Source organism: Coloeus monedula, assembly GCF_965178545.1.
Source record: "Coloeus monedula genome assembly, chromosome: 6".
Lineage (NCBI taxonomy): Eukaryota > Metazoa > Chordata > Aves > Passeriformes > Corvidae > Coloeus > Coloeus monedula.
Window position 1 is genome coordinate 25,538,737 of NC_138786.1, and position 26,364 is coordinate 25,565,100.

General features: G+C 55.5%; 1 protein-coding gene across 4 annotated transcripts in view; it reads right to left on the reverse strand.

The window, feature by feature from the left end:
- Positions 1-24,506, reverse strand: part of DGKZ (diacylglycerol kinase zeta) — a gene marked incomplete at its 5' end in the record, with an annotated part of 46,544 nt that extends 22,038 nt beyond the window's left edge. For 3 of the 4 annotated variants that reach the window (XM_082283852.1, XM_082283851.1, XM_082283854.1), the window contains 6 exons: positions 1,257-1,313; positions 1,637-1,714; positions 2,476-2,571; positions 3,272-3,380; positions 4,186-4,980; positions 12,603-12,628. In XM_082283852.1, the coding sequence (XP_082139978.1) occupies positions 1,257-1,313; positions 1,637-1,714; positions 2,476-2,571; positions 3,272-3,380; positions 4,186-4,964 (1,119 nt within the window). Of the gene's footprint in view, positions 1-1,256; positions 1,314-1,636; positions 1,715-2,475; positions 2,572-3,271; positions 3,381-4,185; positions 4,981-12,602; positions 12,629-24,321 lie in introns of those variants that run through there. The other variant, XM_082283853.1, reaches the window with a different exon arrangement.
- Between the last annotated feature and the right edge of the window lie 1,858 nt (positions 24,507-26,364).

Here is a 26,364-nt window from a genome sequence, read left to right on the forward strand (position 1 = left end):
GTCAGAGCTCCAGTGTTGCCTGCTCTGGGCAGCACACGGGAGAGGACAAAGAGTCTTCTTGGCTTTAGTGGACATTAATCCAGTAGGAGCAGAAGGAGGGCTATGCCTAGAGCTCAGCTCTGGGTCCAAGCAGGCACATCTAGGGAAAGGGCTGACCCTGAAGGGGATACCTGGCACCACAAAGGCCAGAAGAGCACCTTTTTTTAGGGAAACAGGAAGGAAGACGCCTTGGAGGAACTGAGAAGCATTAGAAAGACAGGATGGAGAAGCAGAATTTGTGAGAAAAAAGAAAAACCAAGAAAGGGGAGGGAGAAAAAATTTGTAGAGGCTGAAGAGAAGAAAAATAGAGACAGAAGATGGGGCAGAGGCAGCAAGCTGTCAGCAGAGCCCAAAGGGTAAGTGAAACACAAATAAGGGAGCTAGGCTAAGAGTGATATGGGAAGGAGGCACAGCAAGAAAAACAAAGCAAGAAAGGAAGGTTTAAAGTGATGCTGAAAGCTTCCCTTTATGAGGTCCTGCTAGCATTTCAAAGCAGGCAGCCCTGTGTTTGAATACCCTTCCCCAACTAAGTCTGCTGTGCCAGCACAAACACAGCATGGGGGCAGCTCTGTTACCGAAATGGCGCATGACCGAGCCACCCACACGCACTCCAGAGCACTGCACAGGCTCCACTGGCTCCCCAGGCTGGAGGGTGAAGCATGAAGGCTGACAGCTGCTTCCACCAGTGCAGGTCAGCAGACAGATTCCAGGCCACTGCTTATGTCCAGTATACTACAACATGGGCTGAAGGTGTCTGATAGCACTACTGTGGGCAACTTCCACTTCTACCTGTGGCACCCAGGTCAGTGCTGAGTGATAAAGCCAGAAGTGAGCCCATACTGCTTCCTTTCAAATTGCAGGAGACTTGGGGACCTGCTGTTTGCCACAGCTCATCTGTGTGCCTGGGGACCAACACAACGGGGAAAGTTTCTCCCAGAAAACACCATCTGTAGGTTCCCCCCAGGCAGATTCAGGAGATTCAGAACATGCAAACCACCGGCTGCTCTGCATATGCTGCCTGCAAACTCCTCGCTCTTCACACCCAGTGCTGCTGCCTTGCAAAGAAACATCCCTTTTACGGCACCACCCCCTTGGAGCAGGAAGGAACATGATGCCACCACTCGGATGGGCAACACACTGGCAGCATCTGGTGTCTTTCCCACCAAACTGGAAACAGGAGAGGCAGATGTGGGCAGTGTCCAAGGCACATTTCTCACCTCCCGTATGTTCCGGGATCCTGATTCCCTGAAGGAAGGTTTGCAGCGGAAATTTATCTGTAGGTTGAACACACATGAGAGGAATCAGTAAACCATTGTACCTGAAGGAAACCTACTGGAATTTACTGTACTACAGCAAGGCCCAGAACCTCTGGAATTGTTTGGTACTTGCCACAAAACCCTCACATCTCGGTTACTGAACAAAATGGGGCCTGGGCTCCCAATCATGTCACTAGATCCTCATTTTGGTACTGTCTCCTCAGAAGACCCCTCTTTGCAATTACACATTGTAGTTCCCCAATTTTCTTGTGTTTCACTGCCCAAGAAAAGGCTGTTACAGTTTTGCAAGCTGCAGGGAAGGCTTAACAGGCTCTACTCACTTTCTCCAGCTGTTCAATGCAGGGTGTATGCACTACGATCTTGCAGGCTGCACACTTACGCCTGGAGAGAGGTTTTTGCTGAACGATAAGAAAAGGGGAGGAAAAAAAAATATGTGAATGAATATATGGAGTGTTCAGAGCCTGGCAAACTCAGCCTCCCATCATACCTCCTTCATATGCATTGGGATACAGAACAAGCCCTATATTAAAGTTAGATACAACCTAGACTTCTTGTCTAGGGAAGGGATGTAAGCATGTGCCTATAGCAGATGTTCTCAAGCCTGGGACAGAGCAGGGAGGTTATTTTCCCTACTGTCCTGTCCTGCAGCCCTTGTCCTCTTCTGATACTGCCTGAGAGCACCATGGAAGCTGGTCTGGGAGACACCTGCAGAGTGGCATCAGTGGCAGACACCTGCAAGGTGGCAGGCACAGGGTGGCATCAGTGCTGTGTGTCCTGCACCACAAGCAGGACTGAGCCTGCAAACTGGGAGGGAGGACTCCAGAGCTCACTTTTCTCCTCTATTGAAAGGTCTTGGATTAAGGTTGTCCTTCTAAGGGTGTGGAGTCACAATACCCTCCCTCTGGAACCCTCCAGACAAGTGGCAGCTCTGCATCAGGTTCCCATTGCAAACTGAGAACCAGCATTGGCAGAAACTGGGGACTTGACCCTCTGGTATGCAGAGGCAGGAGGGACACAGTCCCTGCCTCAGCAGCTCCCCAGACCCCTGCATGTCCCCCAGCAGCAGCAGCAGTGTGGCCTCTGTGGTCTCCCCATAAGGTGACAACACAGCCGGGTTTGTGGCCTTTGCTGGTGAGGCAGGTGGCCCCAGGTGACTCACCAGCAGCTTCGCCATGCAGTTCTGGTCCCCAACGTAGCAGAAGTCCCCAGAGACATTGGTCTCAAACCAGATGTGCTCCCCATAGACCGCAGCCTCCTGAAAGACACAAGACAACACATGCTCTGAGAGCATCCTCAGAGAGGCATTTGAGCCTCTAAAATGCTTTGTGCAAGGGACAAGATACTGGACGATGCTGGGGGTGGGAGGTTGGAGCTAGGTGGAGGCCAGGAGACAAGATGCACACAACAGCCAGGGACATCTTGACAGAGGAAACCTCACAAAGCTGCTGCCATGGCCCCCTGTTGTAAACAAGAGGGCCCCAGGAAACCAACTCCAAGACCTACAAACCACTTGCAGTGTCCTGCACAGGAGAGCTGCTTTCATCACCCCGGGAGGAGGCATCAGGGCAGATTCAGTGCAGGGAACTCTCCTGAACATGCTTCTGTGCTATAGCCTGAGGGTGCAGCTTAAAACCTGCGGGGCTTTGCCTGTGAAGGAGCAGGGGCTTGCTCCTGTTGCTTGGGCCCAGCCACAAGATCTTGGCTGTCAGAAGCAGAAAAGCTGGCAGTGGAGTAGTTATGCCATCCCTCCAGGAACCACCTGTGCCTCCACAGCCTCTCGCAGCATCAAGTAGTGCTGCCAGCAGCACAGATGCTGGCACCAGCTGGTGGCAATGGCAGAGGCCATAAATGTGTCAAAGTCAGTCACCTGGGAAGCCTCAACCCGGGAAGAGCCTGCTGCTTCTTGGCCAAGAGCCCATTCCATGCAATGCCCAGCAAAACACACTACAACTTACGCTCCAATCCACAGTGCTGCGTATCTGCCTCTCCGAGTCGCTCCTCAGGGCTAGTGCCGGGTTTGGCTGGGCTACCATGTGCTGGAGACTGGATTTGGCAATAGCTTTCCTGGAAGACACAGGAGGGCTGGCTATTAAATATATATGCAAAGCACAAGCTGCTTCTGAGATGCAACATGAAGCTGGAGCAGAAAAGCCTCCTCAGGACCAAGCGGCTGGAAATGAGGTGAATTTCCAGCCCAGCTGGCTGAGAAGGACCTGGTCCTGTGAGATAGTCCTGTGGGATGAAGAGGTACTGGCCATGTTGCTGACAGCTCAGCCAGATACCCTGTACCCAACAAAAGGCATAGCCTGGGTCTGCTGGGTTAATGCCCTCAGGGATACAGTTCCATTGTAAATCACCTTGGGAGTATCCATGGAGCTGTGGTGGTGTAACTGCCTTTGCAGGGTCAATCCAGTGCTCCTGTCCCACAGTCTCCCTGCATCTCTCCCACACCAAGACACCTCAGAGCCTGGCCTGTTTTCAGGAACCAGTACAACCAGCCAGAATAAAAGCAGCTGTTTGTTTGGGGCTAGTGAGCTTCTCCCAGATGTGCCACGGTGGAGGAAAGGAGCGGGAAATCCAGCCAGCAGAAGTGTGCATCTCCAGCCAGCAACCAGGCCTACCACCTTCCTCTGGCCCCAGCCTGGCAGGAGAGGACACCCACAAGCCCCAGGGGCTGCACCAAGAGCATCAGTGGCAGTGCTGGCCTGAGTGGAAGATGCTCAAGGTACGCCAGCAGCACTGCAAGACACCGACGGCAGCCAGGGCCAATGGCGCTGTCTCTTCCCTCCTTCCCCACCAAACCTGGGTCTGCACCCCACCTCTCCCCTCCCCATGGCATTGCCTGCTTGCACACTGCTGCCATACATACAGCAGCCGGGGGCTCCAGCTGTCCGAGGTGGTGCGGCAGGTGAGCTCTGGTCCCAAACCCTTGACGAGGGTGGCAGAGGGGCACCTGGTTCCAGCCACTCCTGCACAACACTGGGCCAGCAGCCGTGGGTGTCCAGGAGGGAGCAGCCCAGGTTGAGGGGCATCGCTGGAGCGCCGGCGCTGGCTGAGGCGGCGGTAGCGGCCTGGCAGGCCGTAGGCAGCCCGGCTGTGAGTGACCTCGGTGGGCAGGCGGTGGGAGGAAGCGCGCCGCAGGCAGCGGGGGCCCCGTGACAGCAGCCCGGCCTGGAGCGGCCGCAGCTGGGGCAGCATGGCCAGCCACGTCTCCTCAGCACAACGCTGGCCCTGCTCAGCTCCTGCTGCTGCACCACTGTCCTCTGGAGACTCAGATCTGGAGCTGTCGCTGCACTGAGCCCTGTCCCCCATCTCTCCCGTGGGAATGAGGCTGGCCAGCAGGACAGTGGGACCCAGCAGCTTGGCATCAATGGCTTGTGCCTGGCCCCTGTGCTTCGTCTGCACGGCGAACCTGGGGCTGAGGCAGGGCGGCGTGGTGCTGGAGCGGCGACGGGTGCCAGGACGCCGGACCAGGCCCAGGCAGGAGACGGATGCTGCTGGGGTGCCTGAGCCACGTCGGCACTGGGCCAGTGAGGTGGAGGGCAGCCCCACCTGGGAGCGACGCCTGGCCTTGCCTGTGGGCACAGCCACCACGCTGGTGCGCCGCAGCCCCTTCCGCCCAAAGTGCCGCCTAAAAAAGGTTTCCATTGCATCCGGATGGTGGCTGTTAACACAGAAACCAGGAATTAAGTATGAGTCCAGGCCACACCGCGGCTGTAAGGGCAAGGGGACAGGGGGAAGCAGGGGACAGATGGCTGAAGCAGGGAGTGGGAGACATGGCAATGCTACCTGAGGCATGTGGCAGGGGCTTGCTCCCCACAGCTCTACTGCTCCACAAGTATCACAGCTCAGCCCAGAGGACTACAATAGTAGGGCTGGTGTCACCACCTGGCCAGGACCCTCTGCATTCCCTGCTCTCCACTGTGGGATCAGCAGAGCCCCTGTGCACCCCGAGGTGCCAATCAGCCCTGGTACCTCAACTACCCCCCACTCTCCTGATGCTGATCCACCTGGTTTCCCCACAGCAACCACTCTGGCTAAGCACCAGTCCCACCGAATTTGTAGCAAGTTGAAATTAAGCCCTTGCAAATCCCACAGAAGAAAATGAACCAGGCAAGTAAAACCAGGGCAGGAAAATTTGGTAGAAGCAGTCTGGGAGAGCTGGAAGAGGCTGGAGCAGGGCAAAGGAGAGCTAGGAAAACCATCCCATCTGTCCTAAGCAAAACTGCCTTCTCATGGGAGAAAGAGCTTTACAGAGGCTCTCATGCTTTCCCTGCCCAGCCCACTGCCTGGACATTGTAGCAGTCTGTGGAAAGCCATGGGCCACAGGTGGAAGGTGCTGCAACACTTTCAGTGGCAGCGGCTCAGCACACAAAGGCCTGAGTGGAAGGAGCTGAGTCTGGCTAGCTCCAGTGCTCCCCTCCTCCAGAGTCAGTGCTTCATTTCCCACCCTCCGTCTGCCACCTCTCTTCAGTGGCTAGAGAGGATTTATTCAAGGCCAACTTAAAAAAACCCACCAAAACACACAGTTTGGTAGAAGCAAACTTCTTCTCAACTGGTCCCAAGGCAGGGACTCTGGATCATGGCAGCCTGCAAGCACACACAAGCCACCACCACTCTCAGTGATTTCCATGCTGTGCAAGGCATCTCCCCTACCCACCACAAGGGCATGGGCATGCTGCTCACCACTAAAACTGACATCTGCTCCCCTTCTTCTGTCTTCCTCCCTTCCCATGCTCTTTTACATTCTTGCAGGTCAGTAATATCAGACAACCTTCAGGAGATCACTCTGGCCCAAACTTCCAATGACCCAAGGTCCACACAAACAGGCAAATCTATCAGAAGCTTCTTCCCCTTTTATTCGGGAAATGCACGTAAGATGGGACATAGGTTTTATTTTCTGGACAAACTGGAGTTTTTGATAGTGCTTGTAGCACAAGCAATCCACTGGGCTGTACCCTTTTTTAATAGGTGAGTACAAAGGCGAGTTTGTATTTTTGGAAAAGACAAGGCTTGGTTTGGTCTCTTCCAGCCTTGCAGACAAGGAAGCCAGCTCTTCAGTTTCTATAGCCTTATCGCCATGCCTGTACTCAGTAAGGTAGGGGATGGAAGGAAGGACGGAAGGCAATCGCCTCCAGAGAGCAGCATCAGGGCAGCTAAAGCCTGGTTGAACTGAAAGCAAAACCAAAGCCTCACCTCCTCAGAAGTACTTCTCAAGTCCTACCACTGCAAGCAATGCAGGCAGGTACTTGGTCACCAGAAGGTTCAATCCACCAAGGCCCATGCAGCTTTGCAGAGGGCATCAGTATTTTGCTGACGACCCTGGCCTCCAGCCTGTTCCCAACACTGCAGTGCTCCATTCATGTCTCCTTTCCCCCTTATCTGCAGGATGATGCACAGTAAACTGCATAGAAGAGAATCTAAACTTCCCCTGCACAATTGGAGGCCGTTTCCTCTTGTCCTATCACTTGTTTTCTGGGAGAAGAGACTGACCCCACACCTTGCTACAGCCTCCTCTCAGGTACTTGTAGAGCTCAATAAAGTCTCCCGTGAGCCTCCTTTTCTCCAGGCTGCCCAGCTTCCTCAGCCACTCCTCCTAAGATTTGTTCTATAGACCCTTCACCAGCTGTACTGTCCTCTGGACGTGCTCCAGCACCTCAATGCCCTTCCAGCACCTCAGTGACAGAAGGGCCCAAAGCTGGACACAGCACTTGAGGTGTGGCCTCACCAGTGCTGAGTACAGGGTAACAGTCACTTTCTAGTCCTGCTGGCCACACTGTTACTGAAGGCCAGGATGCTGCTGGCCTTCGTGGCCACCTGGCACACCCTGGATCCTGCTCAGATGGCTGTCAATGAGCATCATCACCAACAGGCATTAAAAACTGTCCAAACAAATAAAACATATTGAAAAACACAAGCAAGAACACAGGATGTGGCACACTGCAACAGACCCTTTTTGACCAGCTTTAGCTGCTGGGGGAGCTATACTGACCAAAGGCACCTCAAATGAGCTGAATGGCTGTTCCCTCCTGCCCCAGATATCCCACCAGCACAAAGCTGCTGTACCACTCACTGTGTTGCTGCTGTGGGCAGGAAGATCTCTCAACACAGCTTCCTTCCTTTTTGCACCAGTCTCGTGAGGAAACCTGCTAGAACAACCTTGGCTTGACATTTATGTTTGAGCTCTAGCTGACTGTGGACCTCTTCATCTTCAGGGCTGTCTGTAAATGGCACATGGAAGCAAGCTCTGACCACCAGTGGTGAAGGTTATTACAAGACTGCCATCTGGCAGCCCATGACAGCAGCATGTGGCAGCTCAGATACGTTGGGTGAACATATCCCCACCTCTTGCATCTCACTTCCAACCTGAGCTCCAAATGGTGTATCACAGGTGTTGAGAGCTGCTGCTGGTGGAGCAGATGGACGAACTGCTGGGGCTACCCATGGTTGATATGCATTAGCAGAGCTGTGTGCAGAGCAGCTGGGGGACCATGCACGAGGCAGAGAGGAGCTTGAAAGGAGCTAAGCTCTGGAAGCCCCTGGCCTAACACCAGCACGCTTCTGGGATCTCCATTGTTCGTCACTGAGAAAAGATGGAGAGGAGCCAGCACCTGTGGCTGCTCTGCAGGCCGCGTTGCTTGGCTCAGTTAGGTAAGGAGGCTGAATAGAGGCAGCCTGGCATTTGCAGGGTGCAAAGGAAAGGAAGTACTGCTGCATGCACTGGGATATCAACTCTGCTTATGAGCAGATACACACTATCATTTCAATCTCCTTCTGTGAATAAGGAAGGAGACAGCAGCTCTGGTCTGCCCATGATCTGCAATCAGAGCTCTTGAAAGGTGGGGTGTTTTTTATTATCAGTCTCCTTAAAGCATCCTATACACCCTGCCTGGCCTCAGTGGGCAGGGATGCTGCTGAAGCAGGAACATGTCCCAGTAAGATCTAAACACCCTTGGAAAGTACAGCAGGGATTGAAGAGGAAAAACTTGCATCTTTTAACTGCAGTGAGCCACAGAGCCTGTGGATCAGCTGATACAGAGATATCTCTCCAGATATCCAGCAGCTATCCCTCATTTGGTGGTGGTAGTTCCAAAACCAGACAGGCTGACTCTTAGGGCTAAACATGCAGTGTCCTCCATGACATAACCTCTGCCCACATCAGGAAGGGGATCTGAATATTCAGCTCCACTATTCTGCTTTGCTTCACTAGCCTTGAGCAAACGCTCATGTACCATACTTAACAGGCCCTCTGTGATGGGCAGAGGGATCCTGTGCCATACACCCTCTTGGCCCTTCCTCCACATTGCTATTCCCTTAGTCCCTCCAGCAGCCTGGTCTATTCCTGCCAGTGCCCAGAAGCAAGAGAGATCTCAGGTTACCTTAATACTGTGACAAATCTGGCACCCCTCTCCTGGCACCAAATGAGGCAAGAGGACCCTACTGCAGGACGCTGCTGGCAGTAAATGCACGAGCCTTGAGCCACAGAGAAGTCTGGACATAATAATACCATCAGCTCCTCCTGACCTTTCAGCAAACCTCCAATTAGTCGATGGGAAAGCATTTTTTCCAACCATGGGACTACAAGGGAAATGAGTCTGAGAGCTTTGCCCTGTTCCATGACGAGCACCTGTCCTGATGGCAGCTGGCTGGATTCCTACATCCTGGCTAACTGTGGGTGCTGGGGAGCTGCTGTGGCACTAGAGCTGGCAGCATGAGCAGGAGCCCATTTCAGTTTACAAGCTGTCTTCCCCTGGAAAGGACACTTGACTTGTACAGATCAACCACAAGGAAAGTGTAAATGTTATTAATAGCCCCTCCTGTGTGACAGCAAGATCTCCTGGGCTTCTGCCTCCCTGTCTCCTCCCTGCCAGGGCACTGGAGGGACTGAGGGACAAGAGACCAGGAGCCTGTCCAGAGAGCTGCTGCTCATTCCCACCCCGTTGGCACACCACTGGTTGCCTTCAGCCCCTGTTTCCATCACAAGCTTGCACACCCCACACCCCCCTTTCAGTGCTCTGATATTCAATCTTCCCATGTACACTGCTGTCCTCACACCACCCCTGCTGAGATCCTGCCCCCGCTCTCCCGTCCTGCTTCCCACGCATATCATCACTGACCTCTCCTCTCCCTGGGGCTCCCCAGCCAGGCCTCTCTGATGTTACACAAAGAGCAACCTGCACAGATGAGGTCTGCTGAGGAAGGTGCCCCCATGCCAGATGGGGAAGGGAAAATGCTGGTTAAGATGTGGTGCAGCCCTCAGGCTTTGGTTGCAGTGAGGTGTGCAGTGATCAGCAAGTTCCCAAACTGCGCAGTTTGTTTCTACTCAGAATTTCCATTCCAGCTGCCATCTCTCCTACCATCACGCAAATAAAACAGAGTCAGGAGCTCCCCCACGCTGGGTCCAGTATGAGCAAGGAGATGGGGCTCCCCCCAGAACAGGGGCAGGGAGGCTCCATCCAAACCACGAGCCTTTCAAAGCATCGTGAGGGGTGAGCTATGGGCTGTGCTCACCTTCTTGAGGGTTCATACATTTGACCTACTGCAACAAGTGCCACCACCTATATGGGCCACTTCCAGGCTTCTGAGCTGCAGGAGCATGGTATTACCAGGGCAAATCATGGCCAAGGACATCCTCAGTTGCAGTCACCCTGCAGAGGAGGGGACTACTGCTGCAACCATAAGGTTGCCCCTCTAGGCTGCGGAAGCCAGTTTCTGATCCTAGCAGGGCACTCAGAGGGTAACACGTCTCCACTTATCTCTCAGTGAACCCTGGGCCTGATCAAGATGAATTCAGACCTCTCTGCTCCTGAGAAAGCAAGGCAAGTGCTTAGAAACCAGCTGGTGGTCAGATGCATGCAGCTGCAGAGGACCTCCTCCCAGCCCTGTGGTCCCTGAGGTCCCTGCACGTGCTGCATAGAAGCTCCTGCCAGGGCTACTAGTCATGGACAAGAGAGCAAGGTGCCCCTGGCAATATCTAAGCAAATTTGCCAACTTGCTCAGAAGACTGTCAGTGTCACTGGGCACTCCAGCTGGCCAACCCGGAGGCCCCAGGACAGCACTGCTTCACAAGGGACATGCAGCTACATCAGTGTAGCCTCTCTGCACCCGTCTTGTACCTGGCTGAGCAAGAGCACAACTCATAGCTGGTCAGGAGCTGGGGACACCACAGGGAGGAGATAGAGCCTCTAAGCTGTATTGTTCTTTGAACGAGCAAGTCAGGGTGACGGATCCAGCACCAGGGACCAGCAGCTGCCTTGGGGGAGGACTGTAGCAAGGCAAAGAAATGAAACACCACAGTTTGTCAGTTTGTCATAGTAGGCTTCTCCAAGTGGCAAAGCCAGGTGGAAGGACACTGCCTGACCATGCCTCAATCAAAGCAAGGCAAAAGCCATGCCATCTTAATGCCTGGCCCTTCACAAGAAAATGCTCACATTTGGTTTTCTGGGAAGAACAGTGGCTGGGAGCAGAAGGGACTGAGACTTTTTATACAGTTCCTAGCATTTTCCCAACGCCATTCTCATGGCAGATCCATCCTGCCTCACCTCAAGCTCTGCATGATGCCATGGTGCCATCTCCTTTTCACCACCTTCTCAGGGCAAACATGAGATCTGTTTTAAGGCACAACTGCCAGAGTAGCTCAGATCCTCCACAGAGGCTTCATAAAGTGAAGAGTTTGCCAGCCCTAACATTCAGAGTAATGTTCCCATTACAACAATATGATTTCCTTCCCAAAATCCATGGAAGACAGTGCTGTATCTTAATTTAAACTCAAACCATCTCCTTGGAGCCTTCTGGGCTGACTCTGGGCATTCATATCCCTTGACAACTTTCCACCATCATAATGTTATGAAGTTTATATGCCACTACAGTAAATAATCTGCCTCCTGGCAATCAAGAAACCTGACAGCACTGATGTAAACAATCTGTTGCTGCATTTGGCTGAGGAGCCAAACAGCAAGACTGACAGCCTTGAGCCATGAATTAACCAGGGCTGAAACACAGAGGGTGAGCCACCACCATCAGCTGGGGCTGAGGCTGAGCAGGGGTCGGGGAGAGGCTGGCCACACAGTTTCTATTTTGGTCCCATCAGCAGGACCAGCGATGCAGGCTGGGAAGGACTTGGAGAGTTTCTTCTCTCTCTCTCTCTCTCTGAGCTTCCTTTCCAGAGTGACATGCACGAAGCAAAGCAGCAGGGGCCTCAGCAGGGTGTCCTGGTGGTTTAGGTGCCCAGGCCATGGAATCTTTTGCAGATTCCCATTATCACACCCTCCTTCAGTAAGCACAGCTCTGTTCCTCACAAGGAGGGATGCATTATTTGAAGGGTGGCCAGTCCCACAGCCCAGCTGTTTGATCTAAACTCCCAGAGCAATCCCAGAGTTTTCCCCTGGCACACAAGGACAAAATCCCGGCGCAGAAATAATTACCAGCCACAGTGCTGCCCCAGGCAAGGCAATACAAAGTGTCTGCCCAGGGCAGCAGCCCCAGGGAGGAGGCGATGAACCTTGTGTAACAACAAAGCTGCAGCGTGGCAGATAGAGAACACAGCCAGTGATTCCCAGGGCTAGTAAGTCTCTACACGTCCCAAAGCAAAGTCAAGAAAACTTCAGGCACTCCACAACAGGCACTGATCGGAAAGATGGGAATCACATGCCTCCCTCCAGCCCACAGCAGGGATCAGGAAGGGCATCCCACTGTTCCTGGCATAAGCAGGGAATCACAGTGCCACCAGCACCAGAGGATAGACCAGGAGTCCGCAAATCTGTCCTGCCTTCCTAAACTATCCCACAGCAAAGCGACTGAGGACTGCGGGTCCTAGCAAGGCACAGGCTGGTTCCCTGTCCTCTGCTACCTGCAGATTTTCTGCTGCCACCCCCATGCCACATAGACTGGCAGGGTGCAAGCAGCAGAATGGGTGGCTGGAAATACACCACTGGCAGGGAAACCCCACGGCACAACAGCCAGGCACCACTGAGTGCCATGGTGGCTGTGTTTCGCAGACCCCTCGCCTGAGCCCTAGGGACTGCTGTGGACCAGCTTGCTCCAGGCTCTGGCAGCAAACAGTGCTCGGCAGAAGTGAAGCTGAGGATCTTGGGGATGACTCTGGGGTCTGCTCCCCCTGCCTTTCACAGTGGTCTGGAACCAAAGGCCATACCTATAAAATAAGGGCTGTCTCTCCTGCCAGGTCCCCTCCCATCCCCCACCCAGCACAAACAAAAGCAACAAACGTGAGGGAGAGGGACGAGCAGGATAAGGAAAGGGGAGTTAGTGGGAAAAAGCCCCCGTGACCTGATCCGGAGCAGCGCAGGGGTCCTTGCAGGTGCCGAGTGGGTGGCAGTGGCCGCGCCGCAGCAGCGGGCCAGCCCTCCCCTACCAAGTCCTAGTTTGGAGAGAGTGCTTGGCTTCTCCCTCCGCTCCTCCCCACGCTGCAAACCCTGACAGCGCTCGTTAAAATAACCAACTGCACTTCCTCTCCGAGCAGCCCCGAGGCCGGCTCACCCCCAGCCGCAGGCGCATGCACCACAGCGGGCCCAGAAAGAGAGGGGTCCCCACGGCGCCAGCTGCTCTCTGAGCGCTCAACTGCAGCTCGGGGATGGCACAGCTTCCCTGGCAGTGGCAGCAGGAGGACGTGGGAAGGAACCCACCAAAGCAGCGATTCTCTCCTGCCTTCTTGGAACCTGGATAAAGGGGTTTGCATGGCTGATGAGAGTCAAGCTGCCTGCCACGGAGAGCCTGTCTTCATGCACAGGAGGTAACTTGCTTCTGAGTTAGTCTTTGGTCCAGGTAGGCTCCACAGACGTCTCAGGAGCTTTTTGTGTTCCCTCGTCGTGAAAACCCCACATGAGACCTCTCATAGCCAGGCTGGGGACTTCCCCGTCATGCTTCACTACTATCCGGGTCCCCCAGCTGTCTCTAGGGATCTGCTCCCAGCCAAACACAACCCATCTCCCTTTTGGGGCCACAAAACCAATCTCGGCTTTGGTCTTTGCAGCGAGGGGAGGGAAGGTCACACCAAAGGCCAGCTGACTCCAGGATGCGTCACCAGCTATTGTTATTTCGGTCATTCACCCGGGCGATGAGAGCCGATAGCCACACAAAGGCCGTAGTGAGTGAGTCAGTGCGGGTGGCTGCAGCTGAGACCTCCTCCTTTCACACCCTGCCCCCTCCTGCCTGCCCCTTCCCCTTGCCTACATGTCACGGCTAAAATTAGACAGGGAGCTCTTCTCTGTGTGTAGGAATGTGCGTGCATTTGGACCGTGCCCAGTGCTCCTCGGGGCCTGGAGCGGGACTACAGTAACACAACCATAACAAAATGTCGCAGAGGCTGCAGCCAGCGTGGCGAAGGCGGCCAGCTGCCTGCCCCGATGGGTGTCTAGAAATCAGTTCACAGGAAACCATTCACCAGACGGTAGCCAGGCCCAAAGGCTGACCTACCACCATTGCTGCCATCTCCATCACGGCAGGAGGGGCAAGTGGCCTTTGCGAAGCAGTGGGAGAGAGCAGTGGGAAGGACACATGAGCAAACCTGGCCATTGCCAAAGCTGCTGAGGATTGCATTCAGCCCTTTTCTCACAACACCAGCAAGGAAAGGGAGCTGGAGATACCCACGGCAGGCAGGAGGTGCTCACCCCCATCAGTCCTCTCCCCCCTCAAAACTGGCAGCTGAGGAAGGGTGGAGGGTTCTGCCCCCTTCCTTACATATGGTATCTACACATCCTTCGAAATTCCCACTGCTGGGAAAGAGCCAGCTGCCACTAGCAGTCAAGCAGGTCCCAGCATTGTTGCAGCCTCAGGGCAGCCATGCTGCCAGCTGCAGAAGGGCCCCTAGGAACAGGTCCAAGGCCATCATTGTTAAGACTCACTTACTGGGACTGGCAGGATGTTTTATCAAAGAGAAAATTAAAAATGTGCTACAACTAGTCAATCATTCAGAGCAAAGAAGCCTGGTAAGAGATATGTGCGGTTCCTCCCCAGCCCCATCTCCAGCCAAGGAAGCTTAGCATAGAATCACAGAATGATTTGGATTGCAAGAAACTTTAAAGGGCATCTCGTTGCAACCCCACTGTCATAGCCAGGGACACCTTCCACTAGACCAGGTTGCTCAGAGTCCCATCCAACCTGGCCTTGAACACTTCCAGAGAAGGTTCAAGTGCCCCATGCCCACCCTGTTCTCCCTGTCCCCCATGATCTATGCATAGCAGAGACTCCTGCTGATACCACTTGCTGCTCCTCACAGTCACCACAATCCTATTTCCCTCCTGGGCTGGCAGGACCTAGACTTACAAATGGAAACAGCCTGAAGGGGTGACCATGGTAGCCCCCAAAATCCCTTCCAAGTCAATCTGACCACCAAGAGACCAGATCACTAATTCTCCAAGTCCCTGGAGGCAGCGGGAGCAGGAAGCCTAAGAGCCCTCTCCTCAAGATCAGCCATGCAAACCTTGCTGCCATTCTCCTCCTTCCCCCACAACTTAGTAAGCCCTCAGCCTGTTAACATGCAGACAGGTGAATAGGTTGTGATGGAGACCATTGGCTCCCTGTGCTGCTGTCATAGGTTTCAGTCTGCTGTGTTCAAGCAGAAACCACTGCTTCAGACCAAGAAGCTCCCCAGGCCCACGCAGCCCTGAGCAAGACTTTCCATGTGAGGAGATCCTGGTCCCACGCACCTGAAACCACACCACAAGTGGCAGCCCCTGCAGGTGTCTGCAAGGGGGAGAACTGTTCAGCATCCCTGAGAAACCCAGTCCCCAGTGATCTCTCTACACCACAAAGCCTGGGACAGGAAAGACACCTCCCAAGCCTTCATCATGACCCTGTGACTAAGCAAAGCACATGCTGACTTGCCACACGAGTGGCATTTGTTGGTTTAACTGTGACCCTGTTACTGATATCATGTCTAACCTTTGGTTTCACTTTTTCACCTTGTGGCACGTCCTGCACCTCACATCAAAATTCAAGTAACTCCTTTTAACAATGCTAAATCTATAATTTTTTGGCTCTGGTGAATGTCAGCTTGTCCCACTGCAACAAATGGGAGGGCAGGAGGAAAAGCTGGGGTTTTTTCTCCTCCACCCTTTTTGTTCTAAATGCCCTCAGCATATCTGCTCTTATCCTTTTCTTCTTTCATCTTAATGTCCCCACATCTGCCAGCATCACTGATTGGTTTTTTTCTCCCATCATCCTTCAGAGGGGGGAAGAAGCAATGCCTGTGTAGAGAGCAGACCACTGTCCCCCTTCCTGGAATGGACTAGCACTTTGGCACAGATCAGTAACACAGGGCTGCCTTGCTCTGCTTCCCGAATTTCTCTGCTCCTCCTCCCATGCCCACAGAGAGACACTGGGTGCTCCAGAGACCTGTGGTGTGGGAAGAGTGACCCAGGCTCCAGGTGCAGAAGTTGAGTGAGTGCCATCGTGAGGCTCTGAGTGCTACCAGGACATGCAAGCCCGTGCAGTGGGGAGCTGGCTGACAGCTGCCTTGGCTGGAGGCTTGTCTCCGAGCATCAGCCAGCCCACAACAGCAGCTGACCAGTTTAAGCCATCAAGCTCATCAGCCACTTCAGCCACAGCAGCATAAAAAAAGCTCTATGTGAATGCTTTGCAAATCCTTTCCTTGCAGAAGAGAGGAAAGAAAAACCAGGAGCGATGAGTCAAGGCCAGCAACCCTGCAGAAGGGACATGTCACAACACCCAGATGAAGTCAGCTGCAGGGAAAGGCCTGAAGTTGCACAGCAGAGCACCAAAGGTCTGCACGAAGAGCGACCGTGCCCTCTGGTGTTCAACCCACGGCTCTTTGGACCTCTCCAAAACCCATCCACCTCCCCTTTGCAGAGCACTAACTGGCCACACTGCCTCTTGCTTCCAACACCTCCAACGACAGGACTCCCTGAGATACAAGACTTCTGTGTCTACAACATCAGACAAACAAGAGACTGAGTGGCAAACTCAGAAAGGCCCAGGATGCCATGCAGAGAAACTGTATAGCAGAAGCCAGGAAGAGCAGTAAGGGTCTTCCACTGCGGCACTCACACACGTGCAGCCACATCCTGACCAGGCTGATGTGCTGCTCTGCAAAGACCAAGGCATAGGGAGCCTGGGAATGGAACTTGGGACTTATCCCATACCCTGCCTCCATATCTCCTCGGGAACACTTGTGAATGAGGTATTGGCTAGCCCAGGAACTGGCTCCTACACAGCAACTTCGTCCCAGCAATGGTGATTGTTTCCCAGGCCCTGTTTTTCCATCATTTCTGGCAGTCACAGCCTTACTGAACTTCAGACTGCTTCAGCTAAATTTTATTATTTATTATTATTTAGTTTAGTCATTTGGCTAAACCACCCTCAGTGCTGTCACCTTAGGTCTTCCAAGCACTCAGCATGCACCAGATCTAGGTTCTTATGCCCACAATGGCTAGGACACAGAGGAAGAAGAGCTCAATTGACCTTCAATCCAAACTCCAGCAAAACAGAAGCTGCCATGTTAGTCGATCAAAGTCCAGCAGCAAACTGCTCTCTACAACAAAGTCAGTGACACAGGCATGAGGCAAGCAGCCCAGCTTTCGGTGGCCTTGGTTAGTACAGACACAAGAGGGTGAAGTGGGGTGAGACGTGGGTGGGAGGGAGGAGAGCTGTTGAAAAGAAACGTTGCAGCAGCTGCTGGGACTACACAGCCTGTGCAAGCCAATAAAAATACCACATACTTATATACTACTGGCCAGTGCTTTATCCTCCTGGATCCCCATCGGCTGGGCTGGCTGCCCTGGAGGCAAGGGAAGACACCCTTGTTGGGCAGGTGCAGTCTATGGACACAAAGAGAGTGGTCAGCAAGCCATGGACATGCCTGGCTGCTCAGCACACAGCACCATCCTCCCCCACCCCAGTTTTGCTGCCCCAGTGCCATCTCTCCACCACACATGCTCTCCCCTTGCCTTGGCACTTGCAGATCCCAGGGGCTCCAGTGGCATCCGTGCCACCACCCATGCTGTCAGCCATGGAGGTCAATGCAGGAAACATGCTTGTGAAGCTGGAGTCAGCAGTGCTGTTTTTCCCTTAAGAGCCAGTCAGCAAACATCAAGCGCCACTCTCCTTCGTCTGGGATAGTAACCCAGCCCAGTTCAGTCACCTCCAGCCCAACCCAGCCATCTGCAAGAGGGCACACGACTCAGGGAGCAGGGCCAGGCTGGCACAGAGAGAGAGCCCTGCTTCCCTTTCTCCTTCCCTGTGCTGGCCTGGTTCCTGGCTGCCTTCCTTCACCTCAACCGCTGGGTCCAGGCATGGATTTGAATTTCAAATAAATCATGAAGGCACTCTCCAAGCCTTGCATGGAGGAGCATTGTTTGGGCAGAGCAGTTCACCTGCTCCCAACCCTCTGGCCCCTGTGCATGGGCACCAACCCTTATGACCCCCAACTACCACCAGCCAGGGGATGGGTAGCAAAGCTCTTGGTGACCAGTGCAGATGAGAAGTGTCATTCTTGGGACCCCTCTGACACTCACCCCCACCACATCTGCTTCATTTACCTCACTCATTCAAACAACAAGAAAACTTGTGGGCGGGCAACGTTTTTCGAGCCTAGGTGGGGGATCCTCAGCAGCAGCCTCTGCCCGAACATTTCCTGGCCCCATGCTGACCTGCAACCCTGCCAGGAGCTGTACTGGGGAGCAGGATACCTCCTTTCACGCATCTCGGCTGCTCTCACAGGACAGGAGCCCTGTAGCCTCTTAATCCTGCCATCTGCCAGCCTCATATGGGTGCAAAATCTCTGCAGAAAACACCCACCCCACCCCCCAGCACATTTCAGCAGCAGCAGCTGCCATGCGCCAGGTGCCAGAGTGCCCCACACCATGTCCCCTTGTGTGGTGACCTCAAGCTTGGGCAGTAAGAGGCTTAGCCCTGGATCTGAGAGGCTCCTGGCCAGAGCCAGGGTGGCAAGGCAGGACGATGTACAGGTAAGCTGTCCAAGTGGGAACTTTCACACAGAGGGAACAGCACGTGGCCATCTGCATGGCCCCCTGCTTCCTCTCTTGGATGGCTACAGGCCATGCCCAGAGGCTGGGAGCTCAGGAGGAGGCTCCAAGCCATCTTAGGTACTTCTGCCCCATGATTCTCTATCCTTGTCCCGTTGGGGAGTCCTGCCCTAGAGTGGAAGTGGGACTCTCCACAGCCAGGGGGAGGAGGCAGCAAGGAGTCCCCCTCCTCTCTGGCTCTGGATCCACACCTGGGCTGACAACAGCAAGCGAGGGACAGGCTGTTCTGCACACACGTTTCCTGTGGAAGCCAAGCTGCACCAAAACAAGGGGAAAACCTTCTGCAAGAAGGCTCTATGTTAATTGCCCTGACTTCCTGGGCCAGCCAGCTGGGACACATGACTTTCTTCAAAGCCATAGCACATGCTGGAGCTGAGGTTGCTCCAGCCCCAAAAAGAAATGAGATGCTGCTGGCAAGCAGGGAAAGGGAGATAGGGTGAGTGGAGCTGGGGAAAGGGCAAACACTTAGCTCTTGACTGTTGGTGCTGGGTGGGATTTTCACACTCTGGCTGGGTGCCCCCACGTGGGGCTGGGACTAGAGCCTGCCACAATCTGGCAGCCTGCAGTAATGCCAGGGGGGCAGCAACAGCCCATGAGACACGCTAAAGGAATCTCCCACCAACACAGGGCACATGGAGGACAGGGCAGCAGCCAAAGGGTGGGACTACCTCCAGCCAGACCTCTGTCTGCTCCCAGAGTGGGGCTTTCCCATCAGTGCCATGTATCTACCACCCTGCACCCACAGCCTGGGCAGCATCCTGCAGCCCCCCAGAGACAGGTCTCCAGTTCTCACAGCTGGGCAGGGCTTCTCTGAGATGGGGCATGCTCAGCTTATTTCCCCAGGCCCTGATCCACTGGGAAGAGCTGACAGCTGTTAGATGGGCAAAGCTCAGCCAGGCTATTTCTGGGCATGAGAGCAATGGTCACAGGTAGAAACTGGAACTGACAGCCTAACCCAGACAGCACAACCTGCCGGGCAGGCAGGGCTGAGAAAAGAGGCCCATTAAGTCCTACTGTCTGGGACAGCATGGAGTGGGAAGGAGATCTTCTCAGCTCCTCATCCTGGCACAATGAGGAAGAGCTTTCCCTGGGGGCAGAGCTCACAGTTAACTACAAAATTAGCACCCTAAGGCATCAACCCCTAAACTGCAGGCAGGAAGAGAACAGCACTGGGTCTAACACATATGTCCAGTGTGGACAGGACTCCATCCCTGCTGGGCACCGGCCTGGCCAGCGCAGCCTCACTGCTTGCCTTGGCTGAGCTTCACCCTCCACCTGGCATCCTGATGGGGAGAAGGAGAAAGCCTCCCAGCTCCCAAAGACAGACTGCAGCTGCTGCTGGGTCTGCAAGTTGCAACAGAAACACCGAGTATTACTTTCGTATTACTGGAGAGCTGGCCCAGGGAAAGCTCTTCAACTCAGGATTGCAAAGACAGAGCCACTTATTATCCCCAGAGCCTGGTGCCAACTCAAGAACTAGCAGAACAGGTTTCCCCTATTTCCACATCTAGCCCGTGTTCCCAAGTCAGATCTCCACCAGACTCCCTACCTCCAAAAGTCTCCAGCAGAAGCCATTCACCTACTGCCAGTCCCCCATCTCTTCCAAAAAAGATTGTTTGTGGACCCAAGAGTCAACGAGTCAGCCTAAAGCCCTCACTCTACTCTTGAACTCAGTATCTCAAAGTCAGCACTGGTTTAAAATAACCAGCAAGCAAGCGAATGCATGGCTGAGAGATAACTCAGGAGATTCAGCTCACAGAGTCACCTGGGAAAAAGAAAACAGCTTCACCAAGAGCAGAGCTGCAAGTTAAATTTAGAGGCTTTGCCAAGTCTCTGGGGAGACTGTCTGCTCCCCAGGCACTGCACAATGATGAGTGAAGGAAATCCTACACTGTGTCTCCCACCACCTGCCAGAGCTCAGGTTGCCTTTCGTGAGAGCATTGCCCCCATTGCAGAGGGCTCGTCTCCCCTTACGAGCATCTCCTTAGTCCCCAAGAGGACTCACACAATCAAACAGCTCTCAAACTCTCCCCGCTTGCAGGTCTGTCATCCTCCCTCCTTTCAGCCCCTTGAAGAGATTACAGGGTTTCCTGGAAAGGATGCTCCAGCTCTTAAGAAGATTAGTGGAACGTGTCCCTGCCCATGGTGGGGGGATTGGAACTGGATGATCTTCCAACCTAAACCATCCTATGATGCTATAATTAAAGGTCCTGACACCTTCTCTAGTGCAGGTACATGTCACTGTGGCAGCCCCTGCTCTGATCTTGGGAGCACAGGAGAGCTGCCAGAGAGTGCCTGCGACTGGAGAGACAAGGCAGGTAGCAGGAAAGGTCCACACCATGGAGGACCTCAGCCTCTGGAAGCAGTCAGACCCCCCATGCTCTGATCCTTCCCTGTCCTATCCCACAGCCACACTGAGCTGGCAGCTGCCCCAGCCTGGCTCTGCTGCAAGGCTGCATTGGCTGCCAACAGGTACGGCTGCTCAGTGTGCCCAGTGCTTTATTTTTCTCCCATCAAGATAAAAAGTCCCTGAGCAGCCCCACAGGAGGTCAGGCCCTGAGCAGAGATCACAGAGCAAACACAGCAGCGGAAACAACTCTCTCGGCACATCCCATCTGCCCTGCAAACAAGCCCAAGTGTCATTGCAGGGGACAGCTGGGGATCCCCACAGGTGATACCGGCCCAGGCCCAGCTAAAGCTACCCATCACCTCTGAGCAGGATGGGGAGCAGAGGCTGGAGGGTTTCAGAGCTAGAGGCATACAAAATCTACATGCATAGAGGAGAAGTAGGAAGATGATTGCTCAACAGCTAGCTGGCAGCAAGGTGCCTTGTGAAAAAGCTTGTCCCGAGGGAAGCACTGCTCTCAGCCTGCCAGCCTGCAGAGCACAAACTTCAGGCTCCTCACTACCATCTGGTCTTCCCCCAGGGCACTTGGGGCTTACCCCACTGCACAGCCCCTCTACTGCACCCGCACAGGGGAAAGTGGGCCCAAGGTTCGAGGGCACCCCCCACACAGCAGGGATGGGGAAGGCTGGGCCGCCATCCCAGTGGCACATCGTTCTCAGCTTTCACATGGGTGTAAGCTTCAAGCTGCAAGAAAGACAGTGACAAGTGACGTCCCAGAAAGACGTAGGCGGGTGCTCGGCTCAGTTTCTTGAGTGCCGTTTACCCACAGGCTGTGCCACCCACAGACCTTTCCTGGGGCAGTGGCAGGCACCCCCAGGCTCACGTGCAGGCTTCAGCACAAGACCTGCCAAAGGGTCCCAGACAAAAACTTAGTCCCGTGCTCTCTGCTGGACTACCATCTGCCAGCTGCACCACTGGTGGCTATGGTCCCTGCTTATGCTATTGCACCAGCTATTACACATACTTCCTTCGAAGTGGGATTTGTTACAGAAGCTCTGGAGCCCACAGGCAAGATCCATTTCAGCATCCCAGCTCACTGGCACGGGGGCGAGCAAGAAACAGGCACTGTCCCCAGCACTTACACTCCTTCCCCAGTTCATCCCTGGAAAGGGTAAACTGCGCAGTTCACTTATAGCACAAGAAACAGGGCACTTAGAACGGCAATTTAATCCTAACCACCTCTTATCTGATCAACCCCAATCTCTTTATCAGCCCAATTAAAAGAATTACCCATCCATGGCCTGGATGCATGTATTGTGCACTTGTCTCTGTCGGCTCTAGAGCCAATTACTCCACCCTCCTGTACAGCAATTATAAGGTACAGAAATAAGCCTGCTTGCAAAACACGGGACTAACATACCATCAGAGGCCAGAGCTTGGAGGCTCACCTTTCTGTTGCTTCAAATCCCCTGAGGGCTCACCTGCCCTGGGGACAAGACAGGCTCTCTTTCCATTTTGCAGACCCCGCCTCCCCTGGCCATGCCTCCCAGTGTTGCTGCAGGTGGAGTCCAGCACAGGGTGTCCACCTCAGGAGACCCCTCTCCTTGAAGCCAAGGCTCTCCAGAGACTCACTGCTGCCAGTGAGCAAATTCCTCCTGATTACCTTATCTTCCTCTAGACCTGTTTCCCAGACACTCTGGGTAAATCTCAGAATAGAAGAGGGTGCAAATTTCCTCAATGATGGCTGTTGGAAAGCATTTGGGGGATATTTGGATTTCCTTCTTGACAAAAGGAAGCGTAGCAAAGCCTTCCCTCATAATTCCCTCAGAGGAGGTGAAGAAACTTCATGCCATCCTCTGCTCCAATGCTCAGGTGGGCATGAATTCGGTGGCATGCAGCTAATTATCCTGCATGACTTCCCATCGAGTCTGCCTCCCACTGGTGTGTGTGGGAGCCCCTTCAATTTCAGAGGTCTGTGGAATCTCTCCTCACTACCCTACAGCTCTGGGTGCTGCATTCATCATCCTGAGCCAGAGGGAACTGGGTCCCTACATCAGCAGCACAAGGATGAGAGAAGTATCCATGCACCAAACAACCTAATGGGCATTTCCAGTTATCCTGGCAGGCCTGCTGGCCTCCTCCAGCTCTTCCTGCCCATCCCACTTTGCCTCTCCCCATGTGTCCACACTGCCAAAGGTTATTCACACTTGGAGAACTTCCCCTTGGCTCTCATCTACATTGCAGTAACAACAGCCTGAAGCCCCAGGAGTCAGAGAGAGATGCCACACAGTATTTGGAGCAGGGCAGGGACTGCCAGGAGCTCAAGGCAGCCACTGCCGACAGCTCTGAAACCAGAGGAGAGAACACCACTCTGTGGTGGAGTGACCTTGCAAGCCATCCACTCCCAGTTCCGGCTTGGCTGTGAAGGTTGAAATTGGGGCCTTTCCCCTCCATTCAGCACGTGTGATACCACCCTGGTGGCACTGCATCCTGCTTCAACTGCTCCCATATGCCAAAAATACTCATGAGATGTAGCAAGTTTGTCACAGGGCCACCAACACAGCTGGGGCAAGAGTAATCAAGTACAAGGAGAGGATGAGATAATGGGGGCAGTTTAACCTGCAGAAAAGTTTGAGGGGGAACATTATTACCATCCTCAGGAACCTGATGGGAAGGTACAGAGAAAATTGGGTCAGATGCTGCCCAGACGTGCACAGTGACAACCTGAGAGAGACCAGGCACAGGCTGCAACAAGGGAAATTGAATAGTTATTGGAGGAAAAAAAATCCCGAGGAGCTAAAGCACGAGAGCGAGTGTCCATGGAAGCTGTGTTCTCTACACCCTGGCAACACTCAAAACTCAACATCAGTAGCCCGATCAAATTCAACTCTGCTTTGAGACAGCAATGTGGACCAGGCGATCTCCAGAGGTTCCTTCAGACCTCAGTTATTCAATGTTTTCAAAGACCTCCGGATGGCAGAGGTACCAGGCTCTGGTACTTCGAGGTACTTCGCTTACATGGTCCAAATCTCCACGAGGCCAACAGAGAGGCTGAGGGAGGCACAAGGAGCCCGGCTGGCTCTGGGAAGGATGCATGCGAAGCCGGGATCCCAGCGAGCACAGCCATCCCCCGGCGCGGCAGGACTGCCAGTGTCGCAGGCAAAGCACGGGACGGGCGTGCGGGGATGGAGACAGGCAGTTCTAGGTGGGTGGAAGCGAATCCCCCGGAGACGAGGCTCCGACTCCACGGGGAGGACAGCGCGCAGCGAGGGCAATGCTCCCCAGCTTCCCACCGCTCGTGCCAAGAGCTCGAAAGGAGGGAAAAGCAAACTCCCCGCTCCATCCCCACACCGTGTCCCGCATCCCCCTGCGGCTGCGCTCAGCGGGGGTCAGCCCCTCGACCGGGCCTGGTGAGGCGGCTGCCGACGGCCCGGCGGCGGGAGGCTCCTCGGAAGCCGGTGCTCCGCCGCCTCCGTTCCGGATGCTCCAGCCGCCTACAGCCAGCCCTTGCCCGGGAGCGTAGCTCCCTCCGGCCCCGCTCCGCCGCCAGGTGCCGGGGCGGCGGCACAGGCACCACCCGGAGCTCGCCCGCCCGGCGGGACCCACCGTCCCGCCGCCCGCCCCGCCAGGTGCTCACCTGCGCCCGAAGAGCTTGAGGCCAGTGAAGCGCTTGTTGCTGTGGCGGCGGCCCAGCGGAGGCGGCGACCCCCACTCGGGCTCGGCGCCACCTGACGCCCCGGAGGAGTCGGCTGTGGCGGCGGCGGTGTCGGAGGAGGCGGCAGAGGGCGAGCCGCCGGACGGCGGGGGCCGAGCCGCCTGCATGGCCGAGCTCAGGGCTCGGCAGCGCCGCCGCCACCGGGGTTCCAAACCAGGGGAGGGCACCGAGGGCGGGCGGGGGGCGCGGCCGGCCCGGGTTCCCCCGCCCCACCGGGCCGCGGGCAGGAAGCTCAGCGGCTCACCGGTGGGACCGGCGGCCGCGCCGCCAGCGCCGCCTGCCGAGATTGGGGAGTGGGGCTGGCGGCGGATCCCGTCCCGTGGCCCCGCGCCCGGCGCCGCCGCCTCAGGAAGCCGCGTGTCAGCCCCGCCACCGCCCCGTGCTCGGAAGAGGCTCGGCGGCAGAAGCGGAGCCTCCCCCTGCCTCCGCCTCCCATTGTTCACCGCCGGACGGGGGGGACGGAGCCAAGAGCCCCACCGCCACCGCCCTCTCCGGGGACCGGGAACCACTGCCGGCCTTGTCGCCGAGGCTCTTACCCAGCCCTGAGGCTCTTACCCAGCCCGGCGAGCGCCTGCCCCGCTTCTCCCTGAGTCCAGCGACACCCTGGCCCAGCGGCCGCTGGCGCAGCGGCAGGGGCAGGCCTGCCGGCCATGGCTGCCAGTCCAGGCAAGGAGCAGCTCTCCCAGCCCTCCTCTGCATGGAAAATGTGCCGGCCGCAACGGCAGCTTCCCCGCTTTCCAAGGGCGCGGAGCCAGGCTGAAAGCCGGGGCTGCGGGGGCTGCGAGGGCAGGGCCCTGGCTGCCCGCTGCACGGTGCTCCTGCCGACCCTTAACACCCTGGGGCAGGTCCCATTGGGAACCTCGAGCACCAGCCGTTTCCAGGAGGGCTGGTGGGGATGGGGACACACCTTGCTGCTTCCCAGAAATCGACAGCCCAGGCAAAGCCCGGCTGGCCCGCTGTGCTCACAGGCTTGGCGTCGAAAGCGCCCGGGCGGCCCTGTGACATCCTGGCTGGGAGGTTGTGCTGCGCAAGCCCAGGCACTGAGAGAAGAGGAGGGGATTGCTGGTGAGGCGCTGGGCGAGCACGGGAAGCCTTCCCCCAGCCCACAAAGCACGGGCTGTCAGCACCCGCCACAGCACCTTAGCCCCCCAACAGTACGAGGAAGGCGGCAGAGCCCAGCTCGGTGGATACCTTATATCTACGTCCCCCGGAGGGCTCTGGGGAACGTCCCAGGAGCGATGCCGCCACATCTGCCGCAGCATGAGCTGATGCGCTCAGCCAGCCCGGGGTTCACTCTCGCTCTTCCTCCCCCGGCGGCCGCTTTCCGGAGTCATCCCGAGGGCAGGTCCCTGGCAGTACTCCGCCGCCCGGCCGCGGCCCCGGCTTTGTTTGCACCCTCCACCTGGTTCCTCTGTGCACTTCCTGGAAGTGTGAGGGCGGCTGTCATCACAGCCGGCTTTGCGGCCTTCTTCCCACGGCGCTGGCCATCTCCTCAGCCGGGTCTGCTCCAGCGAAGCCTCGTGCGCACCCTCAGCAAGCAGGAGCACGTCCTGGCACGCTGGGCTGCGCGCCGAGGAGCCGCACCTCCCTTGCTGGGTGGTTCTTTGAATGCCCCCAGACTTGAGACAGCCCCTTCGCCCAAAGCTGTCTCAGCACTGCCATGTGCACTGTGCCATGGCAGTGGGGTTGTCCTCCTGCCACCTGCCCTGTGTCATGCACTTCCTTACCCTGCAGGGCACCACAGCACTCACAACTCCTGGGTGGATGCATCCTCCCTGTGTGGTGAGTCTGAAAACAACATCCAGCATCTGCTCACTCTGCACTGGAATTCGTTGAAAAAATGCCTTGATAAACCAGGAATGGGCAGTGTGAAAAGTAGAACCATCTAGGAGGCCTCCAAAGAGTGGAGAAACAGCCTGACATTCATCATCCATCTCCCAGTCTGGGGCGACACAGCCTAAGCCT